This window comes from Salvelinus namaycush, chromosome 12, assembly GCF_016432855.1.
Source record: "Salvelinus namaycush isolate Seneca chromosome 12, SaNama_1.0, whole genome shotgun sequence".
Classification (NCBI taxonomy): domain Eukaryota; kingdom Metazoa; phylum Chordata; class Actinopteri; order Salmoniformes; family Salmonidae; genus Salvelinus; species Salvelinus namaycush.
The window spans coordinates 32,159,469-32,174,739 of NC_052318.1; the positions used below are offsets into that span (position 1 = coordinate 32,159,469).

The window sequence follows — 15,271 nt, forward strand, 5'->3', positions numbered from 1 at the left end:
ATATCATTTTGCAGGAATCTTATCAATGTTATAGTTACAAAGTAACATAAAATTGAGGCCACCAAAACGGGAGAAGATATGAGGGATGAAATTCCAAATTGAAGTTGGATTCTTAAATATTTTTTTAGCCCAACTTATCTTAAAAGTATTTTTCAAAGTAGGAAAAAAAAGGCCACCATATTCATATGAGTTCATAATGACAGATTTCCTAATATAATGTGTATGATTTTTCCAGATGAAGTTGAAAAGCACCTGGTCAACTGCTTTACCTATTTTGTTGTCAAGATAAAGGGACTGGGCTGCATAAGTAAGTCTGGAGATACCTTCAGCTTTAGAAAGCAATACTCGACCTTTCAAGGATAAATCCTTCTGCAAACAATGGTTCAACTTCTTTTTGGTTTTTTCAATAATAGGTATAACATTTAATGAGCATCTTTCCTGTTGATCCTTAGATATGGTAATCCCAAGGTACGTTACTTTTTCCTTGACTGGAATATTGCATATAGAGGGTATCACACCGTCTTTAACAGCAAACAATTCACGCGTATTAAATTAAGGTTTAGGCTCTATCTGTGACTACATGTCAACATGTCCGTTGTGTTGTACTCTTGCGTGTACACAGTGCGCATTACGTAAGCACCCAGGCTCACTTTCTAATTGGTGCAGAAGCTGTCAGTCCAAACCATGCTCTCCAATGGGCTTTCTGCTTTCTGTCAAACACAGACACCATGTTCTGTCCCCGGGGGCTTGGAGATTTCTTGGAGCGTAGTCTGAATGCCACTCAGAGGAGTGCGTAAACAGGAATCTGGGCTTCAAACTCCGCGCTGGGTTTATCCTAAAGAACTGAACTAATCGATATGAGCCGTCCGTCCTCTGCGGGCGGTGGGGGTGGAGGACTCGGTTCCGGGAAAACAGGAGGAGGAAAGCACGGCGGTTCGGGAGGAGCTGCTGCCTCAGCTGCAGCCGCCGGAGTAGGAGCTGTGGCCGGGTCTGGCTCGGCTCTACCTGTCGCTGCTGTTGCCTTGCCCTCAGCATCGCTACCTGGGCAATCTGCTGAACTTACAGCCTTGTTCGAGTGCCCGGTTTGTTTTGACTACGTCCTGCCACCGATTCTGCAATGCCAGGCCGGACATCTAGTTTGCAACCAATGTCGTCAAAAGCTGAGTTGTTGTCCGACTTGTCGCGGCCCTCTCACCCCGAGTATCAGGAACTTGGCTATGGAAAAAGTTGCTTCTACTCTACCGTTTCCTTGTAAGGTAAATAAAGACAGACATGCGTTGAAGCCGAAATATGCAGTTACATGACTAGCTAGTGTGTTGTACTTATTGCCATGTAGTAGCTAGCCTAGCTACTTAGCTCGCGCTCACTTTGACAAGAAGGTGTGCGAGCACCTCGTGCGCTCTCGTCCTGAGATCAAAACATGTTGCTGTTGGGATGATGATGCAGGTTTGTAAATCTCCATGCCGTCGCGTCTGTCCCATCAGACCTCTTCTGGTACATTGTACTTGTGTATTTAGCAATACTTTAATCTGAAACAAACAAAGTGTATTCGAACTAAGCAGAGAAGGTTTAGGAGTTGTTGCCACACAGGGGTCACTACAAGTGCATATTCTTCACTGCATAAGTGAAGCAGCTAGTTATGATCTATATTGTGTTGTCATCATGGTTAGTCACTTGTCATATAAATATCAGAGAAGATCAGAATTGAACGGACCCCAACATTCAATAATGCCTGGCAAAGTACAAGAAGTCTTTGTCTGAACTAACGTTATGGTCAGATAAAGTATGTTGTGTTGTCATTGACTTTTGAGTGAATCATCAACAGCGCATTCTGTAAATCAGCTTAATCATTCACACGGTCTTGAATGATCAAAGGACCTTTAAAAGTTGTGAAATCAAGACGTTCAATGGTGCAGATATCATCACACTAATTGCTCAATATCCCAGGGTCCTGAGGGTCAGAGGTCACTGAGGGGAGCGATTGAGGTAAACTTATCTGTGTGAAAAACAGCAACGTAAACACATACAAACAAACACACCCTGACGCTTGCACACTTTACATGGTGACTACAGCCTCATAATACACACACAGATCAGATGCCTACATATACATTGATGCACCCTTTGGATTCCCACATTCTAAACAGAGCAGGTTTCATGTGTACAATTACATTGGCTCTCACTACCCTCATTCATGCTTGCTTGAACCCATTCAGTCAAGCTCTCTTCTTTATAGTAGTGTGAAACACACAGCAGCTCTTGTATCTCCTCTCTCTGTCAGTCAGGCAAGTAGCCGCTCCTGCTCTGTAATGGTGCTCTGATTGCATTACGGAGGCATTAAAGTTGTATCCACGCTCTGTGGTGCTACAATCCTGTCAAAGATGATCCCTGCTTCATCCTCTCTTTCTCTGGGAGAGGCTAAAGGCTGTGTCAGAGAGAGAAGAAGAGCGAGAAGGGGGTATACAGAGACGAAGGGCTGGGTCAGTAATGTGGTGGATGGATATACAGGCAGTTATTTGTCCTCAGGTGTTTTCGGTGGGGTGCTAAGGCTTCTGGCGCAGCACCCAGGCCTGCAGAGACTAACGTTTGAGGGCTGTGTGGATCCCTGCCTACCAGTAATCAGTGAAACAATCTTCAGCCCTCATTTCTCAGTAGTACCAACATAGAAACTAAGGCTGTGACAGTCATGAAGTTTTGGACGACGATAATTGGCCAGCCAATACTATTCGAATAGCAAAAATAAATGACTGCATGTGCTGCCATAGAAATAGAATGAATAAAATGAGTGTCCCCATCCATGTAAATATTGGCATAATGGGTGGACTGGCGGCCATTGTTAGTGTACCCATAGGAGCAAAGCAGGAAGTAAAATATGTACTAAAATATGTGCTGTGATTGTAATGTCAGTTTAGTTTAATCAACCAAAGAATACATTCCATTGCTTGAGCCACATCAGTTAACATCTTTTGAATGAATGTTGTACATTACCATGGAAAGTATTAAAGCAGGAAGCACCAGTGACTCGGTCTATAAAAAAGTGGTCAAATGAAGCAGATGCGAAACTACAGGACTGTTTTGCAAGCACAGGCTGGAAAATGTTCCGGGATTCTTCCGATGGCATTGAGGAGACCACCACCAACCGGAAGCCATGGATTACAGGCAACATTCGCACTGAGCTAAAGGGTAGAGCTGCCACTTTCAAGGAGTGGGACTCTAACCCGGAAGCTTATAAGAAATCCCACTATGCCCTCCAACGAACCATCAAACAGGCAAAGCGGCAATACAGGACTAAGATTGAATCCTACTACACCGGCTCCGACGCTCGTCGGTTGTGGCAGGGCTTGCAAACTATTACAGACTACAAAGGGAAGCACAGCCGAGAGCTGACCAGTGACACAAGCCAGACGAGCTAAGGACCCTGAGACTAAACACCTCCCTCTGCAACTGGATCCTGGACTTCCTGACGGTCTGCCCCCAGGTGGTAAGGGTAGGTAACACATCCGCCATTTAATCCTCAACATGGGGGCCCCTCAGGGGTGCGTGCTCAGTCCCCTCTTGTACTCCCTGTTCACTCAATACTGCACAGCCAGGTACGACACTCCAACATCATTAAGTTTGCCGATGACACAACAGTGCTAGGCCTGATCACCAACAACGATGAGACAGCCTATAGGGAGGAGGTCAGAGACCTGACCATGTGGTGCAAGGAAAACAACCTCTCCCTCAACTTGATCAAGACAAGGAGATGATTGTGGACTACAGGAAAAGGAGGACCGAGCATGCCCCCATTCTCATCGACAGGGCTGTAGTGGAGCAGGTTGAGCGCTTCAAGTTCCTCTTGGCGTCCACATCACCAACAAACTAACATGGTACAAGCACACCAAGACAGGCACGACAAACCTATTCCACCTCAGGAGACTGAATTTTTTTTGGCATGGGTCCTCAGATCCTCAAAAGGTTCTACAGCTGCACCATTGAGAGCATTCTGACGGGTTGCATCACTGCTTGATACGGCAACTACTCGGCCTCCGACTGCAAGGCACTACAGAGGGTAGTGAGTACGGTCCAGTACATTACCGGGGTCAAGCTTCCTGCCATCCAGGACCTCTACACCAGGCAGTGTCAAAAATTGGCCCCAAAAATGGTCAGACTCCAGCCACCCTAGTCATAGATTGTTCTCTCTGCTACCGCACGGCATGCGGTACCGGAGTGCCAAGTATAGGTCCAAGAGGCTTCTGAACAGCTTCTACCCCCAAGCCATAAGACTCCTGAACAGCTAATCAAATGGCTACCCAGACTATTTGCACTGTCCCCCCCCCCCCCCCCCCCCCCCCCGCCTTCTACCCTGCTGCTACCCACTGTTATTATCTATGCATAGTCACTTTAATAACTCTACCTACATGTACATATTACTTCAATTACCTCGACACCGATGCGCCCGCACATTGACTCTGCACCGGTACCCCCTGTATATAGCCCCGCTATTGTTATTTATTGCTGTTCTTTAATTATTAATTTTTCTTATCCCTTCCTTTTTTTAGGTATTTTCTTAAAACAGCATTGTTAAGGGCTTGTAAGTAAGCATTTCACTGTACATCTGTTGTATTCGGCGCATGTGACAAGCCTGTTCTATTCATTCTATTTCTATTTGTTATTATGACGGTTATTTTATTTTCATGACAGTCTTCATCCATAACCATAACCGTCAGTTATACGCTAATTGTGCCAGCCCTGGTAGAAACCTTAACCCTCTCTAACCTCCACTGGGGACAGGTATCCCTATGACGGACAACAACACAGGATCCAAATCTAGACATTACAGCTAGAGGTCGACCGATTATGATTTTTCAATCAATTATTGGAGGACCAAAAAAAGCCGATACCGAGTAATCGGCCGATTTAGACATTTTTATTTTTATTTGTAATAATGACAATTACAACAATACTGAATTAACACTTATTTTAACTTAACATAATACATCAATACAATCAATTTAGCCTCAAATAAATAATGAAACATGTTCAATTTGGTTTAAATAATGCAAAAACAAAGTGTTTGAGAAGAAAGTAAAAGTGCAATATGTGCCATGTAAGAAAGCTAACGTTGAAGTTCCTTGCTCAGAACATGAGAACATATGAAAGCTGGTGGTTCCTTTTAACATGAGTCTTCAATATTCCCAGGTAAGAAGTTTTAGGTTGTAGTTATTATAGGACTATTTCTCTCTCTACGATTTCTATTTCATATACCTTTGACTATTGGATGTTCTTATAGGCACTTTAGTATTGCCAGTGTAACAGTATAGCTTCTGTCCCTCTCCTCGCCCCTACCTGGGCTCGAACCAGGAACACATTGACAACAGCCACCCTCGAAGCAGCGTTACCCATGCAGAGCAAGGGGAACAACTACTCCAAGTCTCAGAGCGAGTGACGTTTGAAACGCTATTAGCGTGCACCCCGCTAACTAGCTAGCCATTTCACATCGGTTACACCAGCCTAATCTCGGGAGTTGATAGGCTTGAAGTCATAAACAGCTCAATGCTTGAAGCATTGCAAAGAGCTGCTGGCAAAATGCACGAAAGTGCTGTTTGAATGAATGCTTACGAGCCTGCTGGTGCCTTCCATCGTTCAGTCAGACTGCTCTATCAAATCATAGACTTAATTATAACATAATAACACACAGAAATATGAGCCTTAGGTCATTAATATGGTCGAATCCGGAAACTATCATCTCGAAAACAAAACGTTTATTCTTTCAGTGAAATACGGAACCGTTCCGTATTTTATCTAACGGGTGGCATCCATAAGTCTAAATATTCCTGTTACATTGCACAACCTTCAATGTTATGTCATAATTAAGTAAAATTCTGGCAAATTAGTTCGCAACGAGCCAGGCGGCCCAAACTGTTGCATATACCCTGACTCTGCGTGCAATGAACGCAAGAGAAGTGACACAATTTCACCTGGTTAATATTGCCTGCTAACCTGGATTTCTTTTAGCTAAATATGCAGGTTTAAAAATATATACTTCTGTGTATTGATTTTAAGAAAGGCATTGATGTTTATGGTTAGGTACAGTCGTGCAACGATTGTGCTTTTTTTCCCGCAAATGCGCTCTTGTTAAATCATCTCCCGTTTGGCGAAGTTGGCTGTCTTTGTTAGGAAGAAATAGTCTTCACACAGTTCGCAACGAGCCAGGCGGCCCAAACTGCTGCATATACCCTGACTCTGTTGCAAGAGAATTGACACCATTTCCCTAGTTAAAAGAAATTCATGTTAGCAGGCAATATTAACTAAATATGCAGGTTTAAAAATATATACTTGTGTATTGATTTTAAGAAAGGCATTGATGTTTATGGTTAGGTACACGTTGGAGCAACGACAGTCCTTTTTCGCGATTGCGCACCGCATCGATTATATGCAACGCAGGACACGCTAGATAAACTAGTAATATCATCAACCATGTGTAGTTAACTAGTGATTATGATTGATTGATTGATTGATTGTTTTTATAAGATAAGTTTAATGCTAGCTAGCAACTTACCTTGGCTTCTTACTGCATTCGCGTAACAGGCAGGCTCCTCGTGGAGTGCAATGTAAAGCAGGTGGTTAGAGCGTTGGACTAGTTAACTGTAAGGTTGCAAGATTGAATCCCCGAGCTGACAAGGTAAATATCTGTTAAAAAGGCAGTTAACCCACCGTTCCTAGGCCGTCATTGAAAATAAGAATGTGTTCTTAACTGACTTGCCTAGTTAAATAAAGGTGTAAAAAAATACAGATTTCCGATTGTTATGAAAACTTGAAATCGGCCCTAATTAATCGGCCATTCCGATTAATCGACCTGTAATTACAGCTCTTGTTCTACCGGTAATGGTTCCTCAGAATGGCTGTGTTTACCTTCTCTAAAGCTGCAGCCCACTGCTCCACTGCGCTTATATGTGTTATATGGTGTTTATATGCAGGTCCATTTCCTCAGGAGCAGCTCAATGTTTAGGCTACATTTCTGATTGGCTTTTTGGATATCCTCCTCTATCCAGTGAGCTCTGTTTTATGTAACTACTTTTAATGTCTTTTGGACATTTTGGACAGTTCTCTACTCTCTCCTGGTGTTAGTGTTGTAACAGTCTCTGCGTTTGGCCTGCAGCGGCCACACTGTGTAATGGGATTAGACATGGATATGAGGAGCCCCAGGCCTGCCTTCCTGCCTGCATGGATCGACAGTTTATTTTGGGTAGGAGTCCGTCTATTCTCGACCGGTTCCTCTGCGGTTTGTTGTTGTTTACACACACTGTGCATTGCCTGCACTCAACTGCATGGCTTCCTGATTGGGTTTATCATTGGCTACAAATAAACAGACACACATCCAATTCTTTCTGCACCCCTTTAATCACACCCGTTATCTGAGTAATTTCAGAGTGGCAGAGCCTGATTGCAGCAGCCAGGGGACCACACATACCACACATACCAACCTAATTAGCCTATACATACTAGGAGTGGCATTTGCACCATAATGTTTCATTCTCGCTCTCTCTCACACACACACACACACACACACAGCAGGTAGGCCTACACACAAACCCTTTAACACACATGTCCTCCCAGACACACACTCACTGACCTTGTGCAAAGCCTCCAATCCCCAATCTCATAATTGATTATCTGAACCCCCCATTAGAAGACAGGGGAACTAATAGGCTACTTTGAAGCAAGGTAAGGACATGCCTCATAATATGTATTAAAACATTCAATTAAGTATATGTTTTCAAAATGCATACTGCCTCCAGCCTATTGCAAAGTGTTGTGATGCTGATGAAGCCTGCCTTCCGTTGCTGTTTTATGCCTCTTTTCAAAACAACTGGGAACTCGGAAATCTCAGACTTCCGACTGGGAACTAGGAAAGACAACTAGGAACTGGGGGAAAAAACTAACTTTGATTGGGAAAAATCGTTTTGGACGGTCATCTAACTTGGAATTCCAACTCGGTAACTCAAGCCTCTTTCTAGAGCTCTTAACTTTCTGACCTGAAGATTACGGACTAGTGATGCACCGATATGACGTTTTTGTCCGATTCCGATATATACAATATTTTCCTTGCTTAAAAAAACGATACCAATAACCGATATTTGAACATTTTAGCAGCGTTTTAAGCATTCTAGTACAGTTAACTATTTAACACGCACACACATGGACGCAGCGGTCTAAGGCGCTGCATCTCAGTGCAAGAGTGGTCACTACAGTCCCTGGTTCGAATCCAGGCTGTATCATATCCGGCTGTGATTGAGAGTCCCATAGGTCGGCACACAGTTGGCCTAGCGTCAACTGTGTGCCGCTGACGCTGGAACAAAGAAAAATTTGTTCTTAACTGACTTGCCTAGTTAAATAAAGGTTAACACACCACACTGACCCAAAAATTATTTTGTTGGCATTTACGTATGTCCGCATTACCAGTAAAACATAATCAAAACCTATTTCTTTCACTTACTTGCTGTGTTGTTTTGTTGTTCATTTCTTCAGTTGTTTCGTTCTCAGCCAGGATTTCTATGGAATGTGTCAAAAAAGATACACGTCAAATAATACTTTGACGTGTCAAATAAGCTTGTTGACCAATCAGGATCTGAATATGATTGCACATCACATAATTTAACGTGTTCATACATTTTTTTACATAGTTATTACACAGTGATAACACTAACTCGTATTTCATATGTCACAACGATTCATCGATACATATGCTATGATACTGGTAAAGTTGTCTAGCGCACCTACAGTGCTGGTCATAAAAAAAAGCTAGCTAGCTCATGGATGAAAACAATGTTCTTCCCCAAAAACATAGCAAAACGACATCTGTTTCAGTGGCTATAGTAAGCTAGCTAACTATATATAGCTAGGTGTCATCATTTAAAATAACCGTAATTTATAAGACAGTTATTTTTTTGATTTAATGGTGGTTGGACCCATCTGTGAAGCTAGCCACATTAAGGATTAGTGGACTTTGCGGCTAGCCTTCAAAATAAAAGTATGGCATAATTCTACTATTTGTATTCATTTCCATCACTGTCAATGACACTTTTATTTTGAAGGCAAGCCGCAAATTCCACTTTTGTGTCTAATCCTTATTGTGGCTAGCTTCACAACACACAACCCGGTCCGGTCGAGCATCACTAGCCAGATGAAGCTAGCTGGCTGCTTATCACGTTAGCTTTGGGCAACAGGGTTAAGTAGCTGGCTAGCTATTTATTTTCATGAACTGAAGTTCAATTTCAATAGGCGAACAACAAGTGGCTACCTAGCTAATACTTACTCACAAGAATTCATTGCTAAGAATAATGAAAATGACTGCAGTTTCTACTGGTCATTGTTTTCAGGCTGGTTGTATTGGTGCTCGCTAGCTACCACAGATGTTGCGGTCGAACAAATAATGCTTTATTACCACATCGTTCGTGGCCGATGTTTGCAGACTTTTTTTTGTACAGCTTTGGCAGTGCTACTGTATCTTTTTTGACACGCAAAGACCCAAACGGCGTTCCATAGCATGTTGTGAAGCTAATAGCAGTGATGCTATTACTGTGTAACTCCGGTAGGGCAACATCTGAAAAATAGCGCACTTGCTTGTGTTTACCCGTGCTCGACCACTCAGCGAAAGCCAACATCACCCACAACAGAAGAAACAGTTGATTGTCAAGGGCAACGAATTCCATTATCTTGGCTTTAATTGATTTCACCTTTGAGTTGTCTCGCTGAAATTTTCTTGCTCTTTCAAATGACTGCTCGACTTGTTGACTGCTCGATCCGCACAGCAGACATTGTGGGCTAGGTTAGGAATGCTGTGTTGCACGTGTAGTGCAACATTTTACCTGCCGTCATTATGTCATGTACCTACGTTATATAGGTATGCACGGCAGCTTTGACATCGGTTTTTAACATCGGCGTTAAACTAGATATCGGGCCGATACCAATGTTGTCATTTTTAGCTAATATCGGCCGATTCCGATATGTTCACCGATATATCGTGCATCCCTATTACGGACGACATGATTTGACCATATTTTTGGGGGAGTTCCCAGTTGTCTTGAAAGCACCACAAGATGCTTCAGCACCAACAGCAGCTCTTGCGTCATATTTTCCACTCAAAGGCTATGTATTTGTATACTGTAGGCTTACACGTGTGATAAATAAGATACGTAAAGAATATACTGTACAAACGCGCCAGTTTAATTCCACTAAATTATGGAAATGAACCTATAGACCGATATATATGACCAGTCAAATGTATTTCCATCGACTGGTATTTCCATCAATTAATAGGCTAAAAAGCATGATTTCGCAATGGGATTTTTTTCTTCCTCTCCCGGACAATTGTCCGGCACCAATATTATTTATCTGCTTTTCAATTTCTTTCCAGACAATTAGCCCTAGACTCAGGTGAGTTAGAGCAGGGTGACACAGACCTAGACCCGGTTTATGAGATCTGTGATGAGACCGATACCAGCTGAAATGTTAGTTTTTTGTAGTCAGTAGTGGTCTGAGCCAGAGAAGAGCCCATCTCTTGCTCAGAGGTGACGGGCTTGGTCACACGTTTTATACCCTGAACCCTGCCCTGGTCTGGACGACTCAGGATGAGATCATGGAAAGTGCAGAGCAGCATTTACCTATCACTTTTGTTTTAACTGACATGGGCTAATTGAGTGACTGTCAGTGAGTGGCATATAACAAGAGGAGAACTGCTGATGCACAACCAAGTATAGAAATTGTGCTTTGCGTATTCTACTATTCTAACTCAACAGTAAGTTGAGAACCCAACTGAGTTTGTAAAACGAATTAATTTCACAGATGAGCTGATTGCAGGGTGACCCATGTGCCCTTGCAGCTTTTATGGAAATCAGGCATGGGGCCATGTGAACACACACATGCATGCACGTACACACACAATGAGACAATTGACTTGGCAGAGAGGATGCATTATATCCTGTTTATCGAAGAAAACATTTCCTCCCAGGGAATTCTGGTTGATACATTTTTCAGGAAATTAGTTAACGACTGAATAAATACACTTGAGTGGAGAGGTTAATTCCACTCAGGAGATTTGGTATTTCCACTCAGGAAAATAGTTTATAGTCTGATTTTACGGTGCAAGTGTTGTCGGAACATTCTCTTTTTGGGAGCAGCAACACTGTTAGCAGGTTGAGATTTGTCTTTCATATATTTCTTGATTGATTATCCCAACACAGTACACATTTTAATTGGATGTGTCAGGTGTGTATTGATTGAGTGGTTATGAAGTGCTATCAAACTAAGTCTGGTCATTCCACCCTGCAGCATCCCCCTTGCGGTTGCGTGTCCTGTAGCGCTGTGCTGGCCTGACGAGTCACTCCTGAGCTCCATTGCATGCTAACACTAATGACGGGCTCACTGATCCTACACCACCCTTCTGCCTCTATGACCCCATGTTATTTTTAGAAGCAGGCAATGTGACATCTGCTTTGCATACTCCTCTGCTCCCTGAGACACAGGGAGCAGGCACTCACTGTGTGTGTGTGTTTCACTAACATCAGTGTATGGGTCAGTGGTCACAGGAGGCAGTGTTGTAATTAAAGGGATAGTTCTCCCAAAATACAATGACACATTGGTTTCCTTATTCTGTTAGCAGTCAAGGTATGAACAAGGTATAACAGCAATCCAGGCTTTGGTTTAATTTCCCTGGCAGTGGCTGGCACAGTTTTCAATTGCTAATGTTTAGCATTTGTGGCACATATCCCATCAAGTCATTGGACCAATATGATCATTTTTCGCGCATCATGTTCAAATCATCTATGTGACTGAGTTTCTATTGTTATTTATTTTTTATTGGATTGATGCGTGAAAAATGCTAATGTTGGTCCCATGACTTGAATGGTATTTGTGCCACAAATACCAAAACATTAGCATTTGAAAACAGTGCCAGAGAACTAAATGACAGCATGGATTGCTGTCAAACCTTGTCCATAAATCAAATGTAATTTGGGTGAACTATCCCTTTAAAATCGATAGAGTAGGACTCCTGCTGAGGTGTGTGTATGAGCAGGGCTGATGTATGACGGATGGTAGTAAAGCTCAGCTGTGGTGTAGATGGAACGGCTGTTCAGTTGGTGTGTTTTACAGTAGTGTGAGAGCTGCTTCCCTACTTTGGATGTTTTTGGATTATTTGAGTGGGCTATTTATTGAGTGAATCATTGCATACATTTTGCATTAATTTATGAATTTGTTTTTTTGTGTTTGCATTTTTAAGTATGTAGGATGTCGAAAGTCAAGTGAGGTGTTAGGAAGTAGGAAGGCGAAATGTTTGTTGTGGTTGATGTTCAGGGAATTAATCAGCTGCTCTCTACAGCAATATGTCTATAGCACCACTATCTCCTACTGGAGGGAACCAGAACTGCAATGCAGTGTTTTTTAGACCACCAATTTAAATGATAGTCATCATTTGGAAATGAAATGAAATGGAATAAAAAATGAGTTTATAATAACTCATGCAGGGAAGATGTAGTATGATGAGATGTCTCACCATGGGGGTTTCTAATGGGGATTTGATTAAGCCAGCATTAGCTGTCTGGATCTCACTACTGCTATCTTGTTAAGTGTGTGATTTAATGAAACTGGATCGTGAGCAGACACTTAAGTACTCTTTTCTTCTCTCTCAGTCTTTCCCTGCCTCTCCTCTGCTTTCCTTCTCAAAGCCATCATCTACATTTCACACTCAGTCAACCTGAAAATCTCATCCTATCCACGAACACATTCTCCTCATGTCTCCAGATGTGTGTGTGCGCGTGTGTTCTTGCAAAGAAACGCTGGCAGACTGACAATCCAGCATCCCCTCTCCCCTCTGAAGTGTTGCTCTCCTGTGTGTGTCAGCGCTGTGATTGACAGGTGTGTTTCTGTGTTGATGAGGACTTGGGGGTATAGTTGAGGTAGAGTCTCTAGCCCAGGTCTCTACAACCCTGTTCCTGGAGAGCTGCCCTCCTGTAGGTTTTCGCTCCAACCCCAGTTGTAACTAACCTGATTCAGATTATCAACCAGTTAATTATTAGAATCGGGTGCGCTAGATTAGGGATGGAACAAAAACTTACTGGACGGTAGCTCTCCAGGAACAGGGTTGGAGAACCCTGCTCTAGCCTGAGTCATATAACATCTCAGCCTCCCTGCATCCCTGTCTGTTTGCATGTATTGATTGCCCCAGTAGTGTAATATGCTTTCCCTTGGATAAATGTATTGAACTGTCTTGTATGTCTAAAAATCCTATTCCATCCCAATAACATATTGTACTGATGTATATACGGTAGGGCAGGCAACCCTGGTCCTGGAGGGCTGCAGGCACTTCATGTTTTTGATTTAACTGACCTGGAAGACCAGGTGTGTTGAATTTAGGCAATCACTGAACTGAATAAGTAGCTCAGCTGATCAGGTGTGGTGCCTAGTTGGAACACAATCCTGTAGTACCTGCAGCACTCCAGGAACAGGGTTGCCTACCCCAGCGGTAGAGAGTGTACAGTCGTGGCCAAAAGTTTTGAGAATGACACAACTATTAATTTTCACACAGTTTGCTGCTTCAGTGTCTTTAGATATTTTTGTTAGATGTTACTATGGTATACTGAAGTATAATTACAACCATTTCATAAGTTCAAAGGCTTTTATTGACAATTACATGAAGTTGATGCAGAGAGTCAATATTTGCAGTGTTGACTCTTCTTTTTCAATACCTCTGCAATCTGTCCTGGCATGCTGTCAATTAACTTCTGGGCCACATCCTGACTGATGGCAGCCCATTCTTGCATAATCAATGTTTGGAGTTTGTCAGAATTTGTGGGTTTTTGTTTGTCCACCCGCCTCTTGAGGATTGACCACAAGTTCTCAATGGGATTAAGGTCTGGGGAGTTTCCTGGCCATGGACCCAAAATATCGATGTTTTGTTTCCCGAGCCACGTAGTTATCACTTTTGCCTTATGGCAAGGTGCTCCATCATGCTGGAGAAGGCATTGTTCGTCACCAAACTGTTCCTGGATGGTTGGGAGAAGTTGCTCTCGGAGGATGTGTTGGTACCATTCCTTATTCATGGCTGTGTTCTTAGGCAAAATTGTAAGTGAGCCCACTCCCTTGGCTGAGAAGCAACCCCACACATGAATGGTCTCAGGATGCTTTACTGTTGGCATGACACAAGACTGATGGTAGTGCTCACCTTGTCTTCTCTGGACAAGCTTTTTTACGGATGCCCCAAACAATCGGAAAGGGGATTCATCAGAGAAAATGACTTTACCCCAGTCCTCAGCAGTCCAATCCCTGTACCTTTGCAGAATATCAGTCTGTCCCTGATGTTTTTCCTGGAGAGAAGTTGCTTCTTTGCTGCCCTTCTTGACACCAGGCCATCCTCCAAAAGTCTTCGCCTCACTGTGCGTGCAGATGCACTCACACCTGCCTGCTGCCATTCCCGAGCAAGCTCTGTACTGGTGGTGCCCCGATTCCGCAGCTGAATCAACTTTAGGAGACGGTCCTGGCGCTTGCTGGACTTTCTTGGGCGCTCTGAAGCCTTCTTCACAACAATTGAACCGCTCTCTTTGAAGGTCTTGATGATCCGATAAATGGTTGATTTAGGTGCAATCTTACTGGCAGCAATATCCTTGCCTGTGAGGCTCTAATTGCGTAAAGCAATGAGGAGGGCACATGTTTCCTTCCAGGTAACCATGGTTGACAGAGGAAGAACAATGATTCCATGCACCACCTTCCTTTTGAAGCTTCCAGTCTGTTATTCGAACTCAATCAGCATGACAGAGTGATCTCCAGCCTTGTCCTCGTCAACACTCACACCTGTGTTAACGAGAGAATCACTGACATGATGTCAGCTGGTCCTTTTGTGGCAGGGCTGAAATGCATTGGAAATGTTTTGGGGGGATTCAGTTCATTTGCATGGCAAAGAGGGACTTTTCATCTGATCACTCTTCATAACATTCTGGAGTATATGCAAATTGCCATCACACAAACTGAAGCAGCAGACTTTGTGAAAATTTATATTTGTGTCATTCTCAAAACTTTGGCCACAACTGAAGGTGTGTTTTGTTTACGCAGTGTGTATTCGTCAGGCCCCTGAATGGGATTTATTTTACTGGAACCAATTGTCATCATGCTGCTGTTAGCAGCCTGGGCTTGGTGGAGGTGGGATGTACTTGAATGAATGTCCTGAAAACAAAAGAACATGATCTCTCTGCTCTATAAGCCCCTAGCCTGGCTACCTCCTCCTCCTCTGTCCCTT

The 15,271-nt window shown here is 43.1% G+C and overlaps 1 protein-coding gene across 1 annotated transcript in view; it reads left to right on the forward strand.

Annotated features, from left to right (window-relative positions):
• Positions 1-736: 736 nt before the first annotated feature.
• LOC120057106 (E3 ubiquitin-protein ligase Siah2-like) overlaps positions 737-15,271 on the forward strand; it is a 40,951-nt gene continuing 26,416 nt past the window's right edge. The window contains exon 1 of the mRNA XM_039005521.1: positions 737-1,256. Coding sequence (XP_038861449.1) covers positions 858-1,256 — 399 coding nt within the window. The 5' untranslated portion in view covers positions 737-857. The remainder of the gene's footprint in view (positions 1,257-15,271) is intronic.